The following is a 19,125-nucleotide window of genomic DNA, read 5'->3' on the forward strand; positions in this document are numbered from 1 at the left end:
TAAATTTAGAATAGAAACTCTCAATTGATGGACCAACACAGTATCGAGGAAATCTTGATTGTCAATCGAAAGATCATCATTTTTAATCATATCTTTTTATTTTATTTTTTTTAAAAAATACTTATATATATAATTATTTGTAAAAATAATCAACTATGAATAATAAAAATTATTTATTATTTATATTTGTAATATTATTATTACATATATTGGGACTTTCGAATGCTCAAACATATGTACATCAAAGTATTTATACGATGGGAACCAAAGGGTGCGCCGGTACACCTATTTTGGTAAATTCTTTTAGAATTGGTCAATGCTATAAAAGAAGTGACACAAACAGTATTAAATATGTTTTGGTTTCCAGCACTGCTTTCTATATTATGGCCTATACCGATGCGGTTTGTACACAAAACCCAGTTCAAAATACAAATTTCCCAGACAACTATTGTTTTGCTGAAGCATATAAATTTCAATTGAAAAATACCTATGTTTCACCATCACCAGGATACATTTATTTTGAAAGATGGCCAACGTAGGTATCAATTATCAAATATTTTCCAAACTATGCAATCACGTCGAAAAAACAAAAAAAAAAAAAACAAAAACAACAATGTGTTTTTTGTCTTGTTTGTTTTTTTCTTTCCACAAAAAATATTAACTTTTTATTTCTCAGTAATTCTGCTTGTACTCAGGGTGTAAATAACAATAGAGGTGTATTTAAGCCAGGTATTTGTGCTTACTCAGATGGTCAAAGTGGTTTTATGATTGGTACCGCCGGTACTGCTACTACTGCAACGATTGCAACTTCCAATGAAAAAACCTGTAAGACATTGTCTTCGAGCCAGGCATACAGTTTAACATGTGCGAATAACGCTAGATACATTATGAATGCTTTCACAGCACCCGCTCTCACTATATCTTTTGGTGCAGTGAAGCTAAACTCTTACAACTCCATTACTATCCCAGTGAGTCTGACTTGGCCATCGCCAATCACTGTCAATGTCGACTACAATGAAAACGGTGGTGCATGGAAGGATGTCCCCGCTTGTGCAACATTGTCTACCGGTCAGTCATGCACTATCACCGGCATCTTACCACAGAGTACTGTCATTGTTAGAGCTCTTATCAATGGTGAACAACCTTTCGGTGGTACAAGCAGTGCTCAATCAGCAGCTTACAAGATGCCAATACGTAAGTTAGCAAACTATTTTCAAAAATATTTCATAAATTAGTATTAACATTCTTCTTTTGTTCTTAATAGTCGATACTATGAAGACAGTTACCATTGCAGCTAGAACAACCAAGACTGTAACTGTTGCTTATACTTCGAATTCTGGTGTGAGTGGAACTACTACTTTTGTTGTAAAGTCAACTGCTGGTACTGTTGGTACATGTTCATTTACACAATGTGTTATTTCAGGATTGAATCCAGGTCAAAGCATCACTGCAACCGTTAATGCAGTAAACCACGGTACCAATTCAAATACGATGACCGCCACTGCTACTACCTACACAGCTTTAACCACACCATCTCTGTCAATTAAAAACACAATTAACTCGATCACCGCAACATACTCTGCGACCGGTGGTGTTCCATCGCCAGCAACAACTTTCCAAGTGCTATTGAATAATGTAGCTCAATCGTGTTCCGCTTCACCATGCACAATGTCTAACTTGGCAACACTACAAACCTACAGTGTACAGGTTAGAGCAACCAATGACGGCACCACTCTTTCATCTGCTGTTCAAAGTGTTAAGCTATGGAATTTGATGACCACACCAACATTGACTGCAGTTGCTTATACAAGAAGAGTTGTTCTTTCCTTTGATGCAACTGGAGGTGATCCTGCTTTGACTCGTTTCAGTATTACCAATAATGGTGCTGCAGTTGCAGGTTGTCAATCTCTCCAAACCAAGACTTGTACTGTTTCTTCTTTGAATCCTGGAATATCGTATGCTTTTGTTGTCACCGCTACTAACGGTGCTACTGTTCTCTCCAAGACTCTTAATCAAGCAACCTATCAAGATGTTGCAACTCCATCTCTAACTCTTACCAACACAATCAACTCTATCACTGCAACATATTCTGCAGTCGGTGGTATTCCATCGCCTGCAACCACCTACCAAGTATTATTGGGTGGAGTAGTTCAATCTTGCACTGCATCGCCATGCACAATGTCTGGTTTAACAACACTCCAAACCTATACTGTACAAGTAAGTGCAACCAACGACGGTATAACATCACCATCTACTTCAAAATCTGTTAAGCTATGGGACTTGATGACTGCACCAACATTGACTGCAGTTGCCTATACAAGAAGAGTTGTTCTTTCCTTCGATGCAACTGGAGGTGATCCTGCTTTGACTCGTTTCAGTATTACCAATAATGGTGCTGCAGTTGCAGGTTGTCAATCTCTCCAGACCAAGACTTGTACTGTCTCTTCATTGAATCCAGGAGCGTCGTATACTTTCGTTGTCACTGCTACTAATGGTGCTACTGTTCTCTCCAAGACTCTTAATCAAGTAACCTATTTGGATGTCTCCGCTCCTACAATCTCAACTACATCTATCACCACTAAACATATTGCAATAACCTACGATGCTGTTAACGGTCTTCCAAGCGGTTCTTTGTTTACTGTCAACAGTGCTGGTGTTGATGTACCAGGATGTATCAATACTGCTACCAAGTCATGCACTATCACTGGATTGAATGCTGGTACTGCATACACTATCAAAGTAACTGTTACCAACGACGGTCTCTCTGTTCCAACTACTCAAACATTAACAACAGTGACCGCTGTAACAACTCCCGCTATCACTATCTCACAAACGGGATTGTCACTCACCATTAAATACACAACACAATACGGTTATGGTGCATCAAGTTATGATGTTCTTGTGAATAATGTTGCTGTCTGTTCGGCCACTTCCGCTCTCCAATGTGTTTTCAACAATGTCGTTCTCGGAACCAAATATGACGTTCAAGTTAAAGTAACCAATGACGGTGCTTCTAAAACTGGTACTTTATCCTATCAAACTATTGCAGATACCATGAAGACATTGAAAGTAGATTCATACACTACCAAATCAGTTACATTCAGTTATTCATCAAATAGCGGTGTTCAAGGAGTTACTACCTTTGAGTTTACGATCAATGGTTCACCAGTCACATGCCCTTCATTTACTCAATGCACTGTTTCAGGATTCACACCAATTTCACCAGGTTCCACACTTACCATCGTTGGTAAATCAATCAACTATGAAAATGCATCACCAACAATGACAATCACACAGAAGCTCTATGATGTAGTTGCAGCTCCAACTCTCACCGTTACCAACACACCAACCACAATAACAGCTACTTTCTCAGCAATCGGTGGTATTCCATCGCCTGCAACTACCTACCAAGTTTTATTGAATGGAGTTGCTCAATCTTGCACTACATCACCATGTACTTTATCTGGTTTAACAACACTCCAAACCTACACTGTTCAAGTCAGCGCAACCAATGACGGTACTACCACTCAATCACAAGTTGTCTCTGTTAAATTGTGGGATCTAATTTCAAATCCAACACTCACTGCTTCAATGCTAACTAAATCTGGTGTACTTTCATTCGGTAGCGTTGGAGGTAACCCCGATCTAACCAGATACAACATTAGCATAAATAATACTCCATTCAAAGATTGCCAATTGATCAAGGAAACTACATGTTCTCTTCCCTCGTTGAATCCAGGTACTACCTATACCTTTGTAGTGATTGCTATCAATGATGGTAAATCTCAACAAAAAGGATTGACAGCTTCAACTTACTCTGAAATCAGTGGTGGTTCTATCACTGCATCTTCAATCACTACCAAGTTGATTACAGTCAACTTTGGTGTCACTGGAGGTGTACCTGGTTTGACAAAGTATTCAATCACCTACAATGGAGTCAATGCACCAGACTGTATCGATATCTCAGCCACTAGCTGCACAATCAAGGATTTGACATCTGCCACTACCTACGCCATCCAAGTCACTGCCACAAACGACCAAAAGACATTGCCATTCTCCAACTCCTTCCTCACCTACACCAAGATCAATACTCCAACTCTAACTATCATTGGTAAACCAACATCGATCTTTGCACGTTTCTTTGCCACTGGCGGTGTTCCAACACCAAGCACAACCTATCAAATTCTTTTGAATGGTGTTGTTTATCCTGGATGTTCTGGTACTGCCATTACATGTACCATTTCCGGTTTGACAACTCTCGATAACTACACTGTACAAGCTGTCGCAACCAACGATGAAACAGTCACCCAGTCTGCAGTTCAAGAGATTACTCTTTGGGATTTGATGGGCGAGCCAATCGTCACTGCTACAGCTCTAACCAAAACTATCTCGCTTGTCTACGAAGCACCGGGTGGAGATCCTCTCAAGACATCGTTTATCGTCAAGATGAATGATGTAGTTCTAACTAATTGTGTTGAATCGAAACCAGATGCCAGCGGTACATGTCTACTTACAGATCTTAATGGTAACACTACTTATACATTCTCTGTGACAGCTTCCAATGGTACAGCCAGTCTTACTTCTACATTGGATGTAACCACCTATCCTTTGTTATCCGATCTTCAAGTTCAACTTGACCATATCAACACCAGAGAGATAGCAATTAGTTACTCTAGCAAGAATGGTCTACCAGATAATACTACCTATGATGTTCTATTGAATAATCAACCTGTGGTTGGATGCACCCAAACTCAAGCAACTACATGTTTATTCACTGGATTGGATGACGGTGTCGATTATTCTATCACTGTCAAAGCAACAAACGACCAATTGACTTTGGAATCTCAACATTTCTACACCACCTACATGGAAGTTTCTGAACCAATAATCACAGTTTCACAGACATCAATCGAATCATTTGAAATCAAATACTCTACAGAACATGGCATTCCACAAGGAACAACTTACGATGTGATTGTCAATGAAACATTGGTTTGTTCAAATACCACTGAATTGACATGTATCTATGATCAATTGGTTCTTGGATCAAATTACAACATTAAAGTTATTGTTTATAATGATGAAGTGTCAAAGAGCAATGATGTTTATCACCAGACCTATTCCAACCCAACACCAGTGGTATTGAACACATTCCCAACTGCCTCAACAATTCAAGTTTCATGGAATGCCAGTGAGAACGGTTTGCCACAATCAACTATCTACACCACTGAAATTACCTTTAACTCTGTGGAATGGAAAACAATCTGTTTGAAATCAACCGAACTTTCATGTAATATTCATGGACTGGCATATGCAACCAAATATACAATCAGAGTCACTGTTTCAAATTCCTTCTACGATCCTGTAGAATCCACCACTGATGCCACAACATTGTTGAACAACTTGGATGATAGTTCCTGCAAGAAGAATGAAACAGCACCAATTTGTTCAAGTCATGGTGTTTGTGACAAGGGTGAATGTCAATGTTCAGAAGGTTGGACCGGTATTTACTGTCATATCGATAATACTAACAATAACAACAAGAATGAAACAATCACACCAGATCCAGACAAACCAGTAATCATCGTTGATAACAATGGAGTAAACTATAGATTTGAACTTCTTTCAGTGGAAGAAGTTGACCAATTATCTACTCCAATTAAAACACTCGATCTTTCAAAGGTCTCATGGTCATTGGATTTCACAAGAAATGAATCAGTCACACATCCAACCACCGGAGAAACACTCACTGAAAAGACATTTACATATTCATCAAACAAGACAACAATTGATGGTATCGATTCACTTTCGATTTCATTCATTCAATATCAAGCTCCAAAGGACTCGTCTTCTTTGGCTGCAAAGAAATACCCAATTGCATTTGCCGGAAAAGAATATCAAATCAACATTGGATCGCTTAAATTCACTATGGTTATCAACAAGTGGCCATTCGAATCCAAACTCAACTCTCTGGTTCTCTCGACAAAGATTACCAATCCGGTTGGTGCAGTCGATGAGTGCGGTAAACTCAAGTCACCATCATCCAATGATACAGAGGTATCGTCATCCAATGGTATCACAACATTCAATATTGGTGATGGCAGTGGAAACTACGTTGTTGGTAATCTCCTAAACATCCTTGTTGTCGATAGCATTCCAAGATTAGCCTCTCACAACTATGCCAAAAAGGATGGTTTCATGGTGATCAACTCACTCATTCCATATTTTGAAAGATCTGCTGTCGTCGATCCCGATATAGGTTTGATTCTTTCGCCAAAATCCGACGCCAAGTCAGGAAAATGTGGAAATACTCAAGAAGAGAATAGCAATTGGAAAGTTATTGTAGGATCTGTTGTCGGTGGTGCTGCTGGTGTTGCTTTGGTCGCAGCTACAATCCTTTTAATTAAAAAGAGAACTAAAGCACAACGTTACAACGATAGAGTTGCTGAAAAGATTAGAAATGCTGGAAATTCTCGGACTAACAATTTATAAAAAAAATAATAATAAATAATTGCTAACTGTTTAAAAAAATAATTTTTTTTGTGTATTAAAACTAAGGATTATAATCATTCCAAAGGAAAATAAAATGAATAATTTATCTTTCGATAAAAAACAAAATGTTTTTTTTTATTATATAATAATTGAATAGTTTGTTACCAAGCGATCCAAGCAATTGGACCGTTAGGGAACAGTCTTACAAAAAGCTTTCTAATTTCATCCATGGCCAAAATAGCGACTGCGAATGGAATTGGTAACAACCAATATTTGATTGGGACATCACCGGTTTGGAAAAGTGTTTGAATCCATGGTACTTTGGTGACGATGATTGCGACAATAAATGAACAAGACATTCCAACGAAGATCCAAAGATTTCTACGCTTTGGACGCAATGGATCAGCGGTAACAATAGAGAGACGACGGTTACGGATCGAAAGAATGTTACCCCATTGGAGGATCATCAAAGCGAGGAAAGTAACACAGGTACCGGTTGGAACGTAGATGTTGTTAAAGTCATCGGCAGAGACCTTAACATGTGGAGCAGTGAAATCGATGTCACCATAGGTGAAAGCCATATCACCCCATGACAATCCAGTGTACTCTTCGATGTAGAGGAAGAACAAGAACATCGAGATAACCGACTGCATTGTTCCCATGAACAAATAGGATTGAATGTAGATTCTGAGAGTAATTAAATGATCTTTCTTGGCGTTTCTTGGTGGGAGTGACATCAAGTTGAACTCCTCCCTTTCCATAATCAAAGCAAGACATGGGAAGACATCAGTGAAACAACAGATAATAATCATGAGGAAGGAACTGAGTGGTGCTGGTGTACCAAAGAATGAATTGACAACGACGGGCATGATTTCAGAGTAGGAACCGGCTGGCAACAAGAATCCAATGACCTTTTGAAGATTTTGGAAGACAAGACGACCGAGACGAATAGCATGGCTAATCGAGTCAAAGTTTCCGAGGAGAACCAAGTCGGCAGCTTCAATTGCAACGTCACTACCTGTGACGACGGCAATACCAACATCGGCAGCTTTCAAAGCAGGAGCATCGTTAACACCGTCACCGGTGACAGCAACGACACCTCCACGTTTCTGGAGCTCAGTTACGATTTGTAACTTTTGCTCTGGTGTGGTACGAGCAAACACTACCTCTGAGTATTTGTTGACACGATCCCATTGTTCATCATTCAACTTGGCAATTTCATTACCGTTCAAGACCAAACTGGTGATTACCGAGTTCTCGGCATCCATGTTGTCCGGACTTGGTTGATGAGCCAACTGGTAGGATGATTGGTCGAGGAGAATATCTTCATAGGTCTCTGGATCACGGTCCATTTGAGTGAAGATACCGACTTGACGAGCGATGGCACTAGCAGTCAAACCAAAATCACCGGTAATCATAAAGAATCTGGAACCAGCTTTACGACAGGTGGCGACTGTTTCCTTGATCTCTGGTCTTGGTGGATCACAAATACCGACCATACCAATTATAGTCAAGTCTCTAACAGCATCTTCAAGCTCCTGACCAAAAGATACATGTCCAACTGGATTAACTGGTGTATATGAACGATAACATAATAAAAGTACACGTTGACCATTTCCTAAAAAAATAAATTGTCAATAAATAATTTGAAGAGATATTTAAAAAGTTAATAATTATTTGATACATACTTGAAAGTTTCTCTTGGAGTGAACAAATTCTTTCCATTTGATCAACATTGAGTGGAACGGTGGTTTGAGTGGAAGATGAAAGTGAAATACAACGGTGTAACAAAACATCTGGTGCACCTTTGACAAGCATGAGATGTTCATTCGATGATGAATTGATTCTGAAGATCGATTGACTGTTGGAGCTGTCTAGGTAGGTTGGCTTGTGTAGTGTCACCATGAATTTGCTCTTGGAGTTGAATGGAATATCATAGATACGAGTGAACTCGGATCTGGTGTTGTTTGAGAGTGAACCGGAGAGTTTCTCACCGAATCTGAGAATGGCAGCATCGGTAGCATCACCATTGATCTTACGTTGATCGAGTGGAAGTGCAAGTGTTGAAGCGTCGAAAGTGGCATTACAACAGAGAACGGCAGACAACTGCATTTGTTGATAGAGAATCGCTTGTCCACCTGCACAGCTATCACTCTTCAACGAGATCAACATGTCCTCTGGATTGACTTGAGTGTCAGAGAATACAACGTTGGTGACAAACATTTTGTTTTGGGTAAGAGTACCGGTCTTGTCCGAACAGATCACATTGACACAACCAAGAGTTTCAACGGTGGTCAACGACTTGGGGAGGATGTTGTTTTGTTTCATACGCTTGGCAACCAAGAGGAGAGTTAGAGCAACACAAATTGGCATACCCTCTGGGATGAAAGCGACAACACACGACATTACATTCATCAACATGGCAACGGTATCTTGGAATTGTGGGTGTTTTCTGTGGAGGAAGACACCCCATTCAAGAGCAAACATACCGGCAAGTAGAATAGTCAATCCAACAATGATGTAAACGAAACGATTGATTTCCTGTTGGATGATTGGAATCTTTTCGGGACGGGCATTGGTCAACTGGTTGATTTTACCCATGATAGAGTTGTTACCGGTGAGTACGACGACACCAATACCGGATCCATTGAGGACGTGAGTACCCATGAATACGACATTCTTGGACTCGATAAAAGAGGAATCGGTACAGTTGGTGACGACATTGATTGGTTTGTTCTCACCGGTCAAGATGGAGTTGTCTACTTTCAAATCTCCTGAAGACTGGAAGACTACCATGTCAGCTGGCACTTTGTTACCCATCTTTAGGTGAACGATATCACCAACTACCAATTGGCTGGTTGGTAATCTAGTGATCTGACCACCACGTACAACCAAACTTTCAGATGGCAACATACTCAAGATGGACTTCATAACTCTTGAAGTTGACCAATCTTGGAAGGCAGAGAATAGTGCTTGTAAAAAGATGACAATCATCTTTAATTAACAAAGATTTAAATGAATTGTAAGTAGTAAATAAATAATATCATAACATAAAGGAAAGGAAAGAAAGATAAGATAAGATAAGATAGAAGTAGTAAAATAGATATTAATGTAAAGTAAAGAGGAATGGGAATATAGGCAATACATTTAAGAGATATAAGGGTTAGTAAACTAATTTTTATAAAGCTTTCAACAAAAAGTGTGTTTTTGTTTTAATCAAATCAATTGTTCTTTCCAGTGGTTCAATTTGTTATTGATAACACATTATGGAATGAGAAAACCTACAACTAAAATTGCCAAAGCAAGATTTGTGGAAAGCCAGTTCGAAAGTTTCCAACAGACAAAGAACACAATTACACCAACCCACAAAACAGAACAAAACTGTTGAGGGATGTGAATTTAAAGTTGCAAAAAAAGAAAGGATATTAAAAAAAAAAAACAAAACATAGAATTAAAATTAAAATGTAAAGTAAAGTAGAGTTGAGATTAAATTGGGATTATAAGGATAACATATTCAAATTATATAGAATGATTAGTATATAAATTAACGGGAACATTGATATAGATTTTTTCAAAGATAAGATAATAAACAATGTTGAATTGTTAATATTAATATCTTTATAACATACACCTCCAAAGAGATACACCATGGCCTTTTTAAAATAATTTGGACTGTGATGATCAAATTCATTGAGTCCATTGGTTTTGATACGGATAGTGGCTTCGTTTGGCGATAGACCATCTTGTAGATTAGTTTTAAAACGATCACACAACTCTGACTCGGCGAGAGTGTGGAAATCAAAATTGTAGCCCTCACGGTCGGAACCGGTCGAAGAGGCCGACTGCTTTGAGCTCTGTAGAGCTCGGTACTCTGCAGTAATATTTGGATCGGGAATAGATGCTGTGTTGTTGCCGTCGGCAAAATGGCTTTGTTGTTTCATTGGAATACTAATTTCGGAGTCCATAGCTTCTTTCTTTTAAACTCAGTGCGTGGCGCAGAGGGGTAGTAGGTATTGAATAGTAGTAGAAATTTAATTTTTTAGAAAATTAAATTGCAAAAAAAAAATAAATAAAAGAGAGAGATAATAAAAAAAGAGAGATAAAAACAGAAAATATCTAGAGAGATAATAAAAGAGATAATAAATAATATATTATCTATCTCTATGTAAAAATTATATATATAAATTATATATAACTTTGTTTTTTTGTTGTTTTTATAAAATTATAAGTTATTTTAAAAAATGATGATGATGTTTTTACACTTTGAATTTATTTACTAGTTGTTTTTTTTTTTTTTACTTTTTTTTTTATTTTTTTTTTATTATTTTATTTTGTTTGTTTATTTTTTTAGTCGGAATTTGAAACACTATCAGGCTTTTATTTTAAAATACCAGTTGTAACCAAAACAACAAAGAATTGGGGAGAGAAAATGATGGGAATCTTGTTCTCAGTGGTTTCAACTATATAAAACGATAAAATGTACCCCACTTTCCATATCTATTGTTATTTTTGTTTTGTTTACCCCACTTTTCACAAAGTTCACATATTTGTGTAAGCATCAACAAAGCACTATTAAAAAATAAAAATAATAAATAAAAAACCGAACAAAATGTTAAAAATAAATATGAGGGTGTGAATGAGTGAAAACGAGGGGTAAACATTCTTACTTCAAACTGTGAGATATTTTGTTGTTTTAATTAATTATTTTCTTTTTTTTTTTTTTATTTAGAGATGTTGATTAAAGTAAGTAGTGGAGGTTTTGTGAAGAGGGGTATTGTTTTAGGTTTGGTTGGGTGGGGTGTAAGTTTTGAATTAATTAAATTCCAATCCCCTACATTTATTCGGATCTGACACTATTGATCACCTCATTCGATTGTATACATCTCTGATTTCATCATTTTTTTAAAATCACGCACACTCGTTCCCTCACTCACAACAAAACAAACATTGTTATAACTTTTTTGTGATATGATTTATCTCTTTCTTTCTCACTCACATGTTTGTTCATATTCAAGTTATTGAATAAACAAACATCGTTTAACTATATTGATCAAGAAATAGATCAACCTCATATCCTATATTATCAACTAATCAGATAATTGTTGTTAAACATTATCAAATGTTAACAATAACTACTTTAGTTTTTGTTTTTATTGAAATAACCAATGTTAATTAAAAAAAAAAAGAGGAACAAAGATATATTTAAAATATTGGTCTTTTATTGGTACAATTTGAGTTAACAATAACATTTTTTTATATGTTAGTTGTCCGGATAGTACTGGTTCTTTTCATTTGGTATACTTTTATAAAAACTACTTATTTAGCAATATATTATAACACAAAAACATCATAATAACAAATAAATGGTAATATTAGACAAAATAAGTAAAAATATTTCATAAAGTCAGTTAATAAATTCAAAGTTTAGACCAGTCCTTACTTCTAGAAAGCTTGATTAGTACTTCAAGCAAAGTAGAGGTAGTGGCAATGTAAGTAATTAAGTAATTATGTGAAGAATATATAATGGTTAGATTATCATAAAACCAAAACAAAATATAACCCATTATAGTATTGAACAATGGTATCGATCGATCGATGATGGATTGAATGTTTTTGGATAGATGATAATAAATATTAGAAGCTAACTTTATAAAGTGCAGAGAGAGCTTTTGTTTGAATCGAATAGTTCATTTCAAGGCAACATTTTTGTGATCAGATGTTCTCATTCTTCGTTTTAAAAAAAAAAAAACAAAACCTTAATGCATTTTTTGGCACAAAAAAATAGTAAATGTCAATTTTATTAAAAAAAATAAAATTATTGTTTTTCATTGAATACTCATCTGATTCAAATAAAGAAGATAATTTGATTCACCCATTTTTTTTACATTTTTATTATTTTTTTTGTATTTTGTAGTTTTTTTTTTTTTTTTTTTTTGTAATAACGCTTAAAATTTTTTTTAATTTTATTCTTTTTTTAGTTATATTTATAATCTTTTATTTATTTTTATTTAAATATCAGTAAAAATATATTTATTTAGTAGTAATTTAATAAATAATAGATTAGAATCGTAGTTGAAATCGAGTTTTTATCAACCATTCTAAATTTTGTATAAAAAGTAAATAATCAAAACAAAACAAACCAACAATCATTCAATCAATCAATCATTCAAACAATCATCAACCAAATAATCAATTTAAATCACACAACTGTTATAAATTTAAATACTTACAAAATAAGAATAACAATATCAAAATGAAATAATGTGGAGTCTCAGACATAGAAATGAAAATAAGACAAATATGAATGAATGACTACATATTTATTACTTATAATAAAAAATTGGTCAAGAGCTATAATTGGATTTTACCATGCAATGCGCAAAAGTGTTTTAATTTTAAAATAATCATAGAGTTGATTTCAAAGAACATTTTAATTCAACAAATATTCGCCAATTCTACTTATAATTTTTTTTTTTTTTGTTTTTTTTTTTTTTTGGGTTTTTTTTGTTTTTCTAATCTCATCACCACCTTATCAAAAACAACAATTTTAAAAAAAAAAAAAAACCTTCATAATAAATTCAATCATTTTCACAACCACCCCCTTTTACCTTTTTTTTTTTTTTTAAATTAAAAAAATAAATAAATAATTTAATAACAATAATAAAATAGAATAATAATAATAATATTAATCAAATCAATCAAATAAACCATACTTTTTTGTTATTAGTTACTTTCTATTTTAAATTTTTGCAATTGAAAATAAAAAAAAAACAAAACAAAAAAAAAAGAAAACAGAAAAATTGGAGATTTAGAATTTGGTATGACAGACAATAAATAATGATCAAAATAACATTAATATTATAACACTACCATCATCACATCAATATTCATTCAATACAAATCACAACAAAAAATAAAGTGAACTTAACAAAAACTTAACTTTTTTTTTTTTTCATTTTTAGTCATTTATCAAAAAACAACATAAAATAAAAAACTCAAACTTGTAAATATTTGCTTGGAGGAAAGATTATAAAGAAATAAACACAACATAATGGCAGAAGTAAGCATGAATACAAACAATCTAAAGAAAGAGAGAGAGAGAGAGAGTGGTGCGAAAGAGAGTGAAAGAGTTTGAGATGAGTTGTGATGTTTTGTTTAGATTTAGATTTGGGAATTAGATTAACAAAAAACAACAACAACAACAATAATAATTAACATAACAAAAAAAAAACGAAAATTATTATTATTATTATTTATTTAGGAATCAGGAGCTACTCGTGTAAAGTTGGTTGTTGTAGGAGATGGTGCGGTCGGTAAGACCTGTTTGCTCATTTCATACGCTCGTAACGAATTCCCAGTGGAATATGTACCAACAGTATTTGAAAACTATACAGCGACCACCAAACGTGGCAACGAAGATATTAAGATTCACTTGTGGGATACTGCCGGTCAGGAGGAGTACGACCGTCTTCGTCCACTGTCGTACCCGGGTGCCGACGTCGTGCTGCTGTGCTTCTCAACCATCAGCCAGGCTTCGTACGAATCGATCAGAGACAGATGGGCACCGGAAGTCAAACACTATATAGAGGACGTACCACGTATTCTGGTGGGTACAAAGATCGATCTGAGAGAGGCACAACACCCCGATCCCAACTCGGGCAAGTTCGAGCCGGTCACAGCCGATATGGGTCTGTCGATGGCCAAGCAGATCGGTGCCAAGCAATATTTAGAGGTATCGGCCAAGAGCCATCAGGGTCTCAACGAGATTTTTAACACTGCTATCGATTTAGTCTTGGAGTCACGAGGTATGGAGAAGAAGAGTGAGCAACCAGGTGCTGCTTCAACAGAGAAAGGAAAAGACAAACCAAAAAAGAAAGAAAAGAAATCAGGATGTATCATTTTATAAATCAACAACAAAAAAAACAACAAGCAACAACAACAGTCACCTCACTTTTTACAATTTACTAAAACAACAATAACAACAACAACAATAACATTACCACAATTATCACTCTTTCATCAATCAAATAATAATAATAACAACTCCAATCCAATCCAATCCGTTCCGCTTAACTTATCAAAAATCACAAAAAAAAAATAAGCACTTTAAAAAAAAAACGAAAAAAAAAACAAAAACATTAAAAAATTTAATATTACAATTTACATGTTTTTTATTTCTTTTTCTATTTTTATCTTTAAAAACATATAAATTAATATATATAATACAATTAAGTTAGAATTGTTGCAATTTTGCAAATAATAATAATTTTTAAAAAAAAAAATAAAACTTCAAATAATAAATCATTAATCAAACAATGTATATTGTTTAATATAATATATATTGTATATAGTCTATCTAGTAGTAATATACTGAAATAGGATACATTAATTGATTAATTATTGATATTACTAGTTTCATGTTCAAAATTAATTCAAATTTGTGACCGTTAATTTTATTTCTAAAATTTTTTTTTTTTTTAATAAGAGTGGTGCTGGTTCGATTCTCACATGCGCTAAACAAAAATTAATTAATGGTTGTTTATTAATTCTATTAGAGTTTAGTTTAGTTTAGTTATTTAACAATATATATATATATCATCTGATAGCTAGTTAGTTAATTAAAAATAATTAGAAACACTAAATTAATTAGATAGCTTATTTATTATTATTATTTTGTTTCCCTTAACCTTGTTTGGTTTTTTTATGTTGAAATAAATAATTAATAAATGGGTGGAAAAAAACCAGCTCAACCAAAAACAACGATCAGAAAGAGTGTTGCTGGCAGTAAGAAATCAAAGATCACCGAGTCTGATACTAGTAATAGCAGTGATCTCAGAAAGTTCTTTAGTAATATATTGGTTGCTGCAAATGATGAAAGTGATGAAGAGAAGCATATCAATGATACTCCATTCGATAAGTTCACAGTTGGCATCGAAGATATAGAAGAGAAACTCTCTCAACAACATACTACTAAATCGTCATCAACAACAACAACGACAACATCAACAACAAAGTCACCAAAATCATCATCATCATCTACACCAAAAGATAACAATGATAATAATAATAATAATAATAATAATAAAGACGATGTCGCTGTGGTAATAGTTCCTTCAGCCAAGAAGAGAAAGCCACAGATTAGAGCGAATCAAAATAAGGAAGAAGAGAAAGAGAAAGAGAAAGAGAAAGAGTGGTTAAAGAGAAAGAGAAAGAGAAAGAGAAAGAGAAAGAGAAAGAGAAAGAGAAAGAGAAAGAGAAAGAGAAAGAGAAAGAGGAGGAAGAAGAAGAGGGAGAAGTTCAAAGATTGCTTGATGAGTTTTTGAAGAGAGCAGTTAGAAAAGAGAAAGAAAGAGAGGAGAAGGAAAAGGAGAATAGAAAGCAAATTAGTGGTGATGGCGAAACTGAACCATCTACACCCTCAACAACAACAACAAAAACAGTAGGATCATCTGTTGTTCTGGAAAGAGGTAGAAGAAGCACAACTAAATCATCACCTGCTTCATCACAATCATCTTCTTCCCAACTTACAATAGATCTAACGACAACACCTAAATCAAAGTTAAAGTCAAAGAGAGTTACTACTAGTACACCACCACCACCATCAACAACTACACCGACAAAATCACATTCACAACCATCATTAACATTAACACCAACATCAGAATCATTTTCTTTATTTAGTAAGTTCTTTAAGACATCCACTCCACCAGCAGCGTCATCTTCATCGGCAACAACGACAACGACAACAACAACTACATCAACTTCAACACCAACATTAGTAATGCCAAAGGTTGATGATACAACATCGACTAAATCAACAGATAATAAGAGAGTTCCTGGTAATTTGCTAGCGAGATTCAAACAACAACAGAAAGAGAAACAAAAAGCTAACCCTCAACCTGAGGACATCGATGTTTATGATGAAGATGATCAAGATGATGAACAACCACCAACCAAAAAGAAAAAGAAAGATTCAGACGATGACTATGAACCACCGTCTGATGTTGAAGCGGAAGCTGATGTTAAAATTGATTTTGAAATGGGAGGTGGTGATAGAGAGGTAGAGATACTGTCGGATCAAGATGCATTAATGGAGACAGAGGATGGTATGTCGGATTACGAGGAGAGGATACAATCAACAACCAAATCAAGGAATAAGAATAGCAGTACTGATGGTACAGAAACAGATAAACCTCGTCGTGGCAGAAGGATTGGTAAAGGAAGTCGTGGTGGAAAAGGTGCATATAAAAAGAGAAAGTCGTCAACTAAAACACCGAAAAAAGAGAAAAGCAACGATGATGGAGATGGTGGTGATGCTGATGTTAATGAAAATGATGATAAAGAAGAAGCTGTTGTTCCAACCAAAAAACAAAAGAGAATGAACATTAATAATAATAACAACAAGGATAAGGATGATGATTACGTTGATGACGATGATGATGATGATTACGTTGACGATGATGTTGATGCTTCACCGACCAAAGTAATAAGCACACCGGTCAAGCGTAAAAGAAACCTTAAGAATCTTATGGCTATTGAAGCGGCGCTCGATCCTAGCACTCCACAAAAGTCATTCCGTGAAAAGGTCAGAAGTTCAAACAGGCTCGGTATATTACAACGCTATTCAGTTCCGAGCTATCCATCGTCCGAAGTTGAATTGCTACCGAATCAACTACCATCCATTGAGAGGAAAACATTTACCATTATCAATAGTAAAAGGTATATATTGAAGCTAATTATTATCACCACGTTAGTACAAATCTATTAATCAACATTATAATAGTGAAATCGATAAATATTTACCAAAGGATCAAGTGTCTGTGATGTTTGGATTCAAGGATAAGAAAGATACATTCAAAACTCTGGATCGATTGGAATCGGAGAGTGTTAGGGTTGATGCTTCACCTTCGTTGGCAATCGATTACATGTTGTATGCCGGTGGAAATGTAAGAGCTATGGATTGGTGTCCATTACCAATCGAATCATTTAATAGTATGTACTATTCTATTCTTTCTTTCTTTCTTCATCAATAGTAATTTAACAAGCTCAAACTAAATATGATTTGATATTATTATATTATAGATAAGCAATATTTAGCAATTGGAACCAACAGTGATGTATTGTCTGAGCATTATAGAGATGGAGTATATTCTGGATGTAATATGATACAGATTTGGCAATTTGATAGTGTACAAAATAAAGGTGGTCAAGTTGCATCATCAGTATCAACATCTATTTCAAAAGAAAACATAACAACAACAGCAACAACAGAAGCAACAGAAACAAAGGAAGATGCAGAAATGGAGGAGTCAAAAACTAAAGAGAAAAGTCCAGTTTCCACGACGACAACGACAACAACTACAACAGCATCTTCTACATCACCAAATAAACCAAAGTTAGTTATGGGTATTGCACATAATGGTTGTTTTGTAGTAGATTTAAAATGGTTACCAAATGGATCACTCAAAGACGACAGACTTGGAATTCTGGCAGCTGCACTTGGAGATGGTACTGTAAGAGTATGGAGTGTACCAAATCCACAGAGTCTAGCAAAGCCAAAGGACAATCACTTCACACTGATCAATATAAAGCCATTATTTGAAACTAAAGAGAAGATTCTTACCAATGAGGCAGACATACCAAGAGGTGTTCGATCAACTTGTCTAGATTGGTCAATTGTAGATAACCAAATATTTCTTTTAATTGGCTATTTCAATGGTAAATATAATTTAATGAATAATATTAATATTCAAATTATTAATTAACTTTATGTTATTAGGTCAAATTATAATGTATGATATAAAGAGACACTCGACAAAGGTTTCATTACCAATATTTGTAAGAAAAGAAAAAGAACCAGTTCAGAGTCTAGCTTTTTGTCCCTTCGATAGTGGTTATTTTTTGGTGATGCACAATACATACTTTTGTTTGTGGGATCGGAGAGATCCGTTCCAACCTGTACAGAAACACACATTCGACTATTGCTGGAAAAATACCATTTCATGGCCAAATACCATATTCCCAGTCTTTACTTGTACACACGATGATGATTTTAGAGTTTTCGATCCTATCAGTGAAAATGCAAGTACAACAAGAATTCATCAAGGTTTTATAATGGTAAGAGGAAAAACAAACAATATCAACCAAAATCAAATAACATTGTTTTTTTTTGTCTAAACAAGAATTCTTATTTTACTATTTTATTTCTAGGCACAAGATTTATCAACCAATATGACATTTGCAGCATCGAGTTCAAATGGATCAGTTAAGCTATTTCATATATATGGTGCAAGAAGAAAGGTTGAAAGAGTAAGTGAAAAACAATAGTTTTCATTTGTTGAAGACGAGATTTACTAAACATCTTTTTATTTATTAATTAATTTATTTAAAATAGAGAGAATTTCATAAAGAAATTGAAAGAATGGAGTTTGATAAAGAGAACAAAGTTTTGTATATATTACCCAATGATTTAAATGTCGCAGTTAAACCTATTCAGTTTTTATCGACAGGGCATATAATTTCCTTGTCACAGGTAAAGAAGTTCGATTCATTGGAGTTCCCAGACAGCAGGCTGTCAATCAACAAACTATCGTGGAATAAGAATAGAAACAATACAAAGGTTTTAGCTTTTGG

At 34.8% G+C, this 19,125-nt stretch overlaps 4 protein-coding genes across 4 annotated transcripts; 3 read left to right on the top strand and 1 right to left on the bottom strand.

Moving 5' to 3' along the window:
• Nucleotides 1-155: 155 nt before the first annotated feature.
• On the top strand, nucleotides 156-6,492 carry PPL_00294 (uncharacterized protein; the record flags this gene model as incomplete). The annotated part of the gene is made up of 3 exons (XM_020571331.1): nucleotides 156-535; nucleotides 677-1,194; nucleotides 1,265-6,492. 3 exons carry the CDS (start codon nucleotides 156-158, stop codon nucleotides 6,490-6,492), a joined length of 6,126 nt encoding a protein of 2,041 aa, XP_020438605.1.
• A 161-nt stretch (nucleotides 6,493-6,653) lies between these two features.
• PPL_00295 (cation-translocating P-type ATPase) lies at nucleotides 6,654-11,390 on the bottom strand (the record flags this gene model as incomplete). The annotated part of the gene is made up of 5 exons (XM_020571332.1): nucleotides 6,654-8,110; nucleotides 8,181-9,486; nucleotides 10,122-10,459; nucleotides 11,015-11,061; nucleotides 11,374-11,390. 5 exons carry the CDS (start codon nucleotides 11,388-11,390, stop codon nucleotides 6,654-6,656), a joined length of 3,165 nt encoding a protein of 1,054 aa, XP_020438606.1.
• Nucleotides 11,391-13,543: 2,153 nt separating this feature from the next.
• Nucleotides 13,544-14,943, top strand: racE (Rho family small GTPase; the record flags this gene model as incomplete). The annotated part of the gene is made up of 3 exons (XM_020571333.1): nucleotides 13,544-13,552; nucleotides 13,754-14,384; nucleotides 14,906-14,943. The coding sequence occupies 3 exons, from the start codon at nucleotides 13,544-13,546 to the stop codon at nucleotides 14,941-14,943; spliced, it is 678 nt and encodes a 225-aa protein (XP_020438607.1).
• Nucleotides 14,944-15,218: 275 nt separating this feature from the next.
• Nucleotides 15,219-19,092, top strand: PPL_00297 (uncharacterized protein; the record flags this gene model as incomplete). The annotated part of the gene is made up of 8 exons (XM_020571334.1): nucleotides 15,219-15,593; nucleotides 15,701-17,211; nucleotides 17,276-17,484; nucleotides 17,575-18,210; nucleotides 18,272-18,609; nucleotides 18,703-18,801; nucleotides 18,887-18,942; nucleotides 19,002-19,092. The coding sequence occupies 8 exons, from the start codon at nucleotides 15,219-15,221 to the stop codon at nucleotides 19,090-19,092; spliced, it is 3,315 nt and encodes a 1,104-aa protein (XP_020438608.1).
• Between the last annotated feature and the right edge of the window lie 33 nt (nucleotides 19,093-19,125).

The sequence above is a fragment of the Heterostelium album genome (assembly GCF_000004825.1).
Source record: "Heterostelium album PN500 unplaced genomic scaffold PPL_scaffold1, whole genome shotgun sequence".
In the NCBI taxonomy this organism is placed as follows: Eukaryota; Evosea; class Eumycetozoa; order Acytosteliales; family Acytosteliaceae; genus Heterostelium; species Heterostelium album.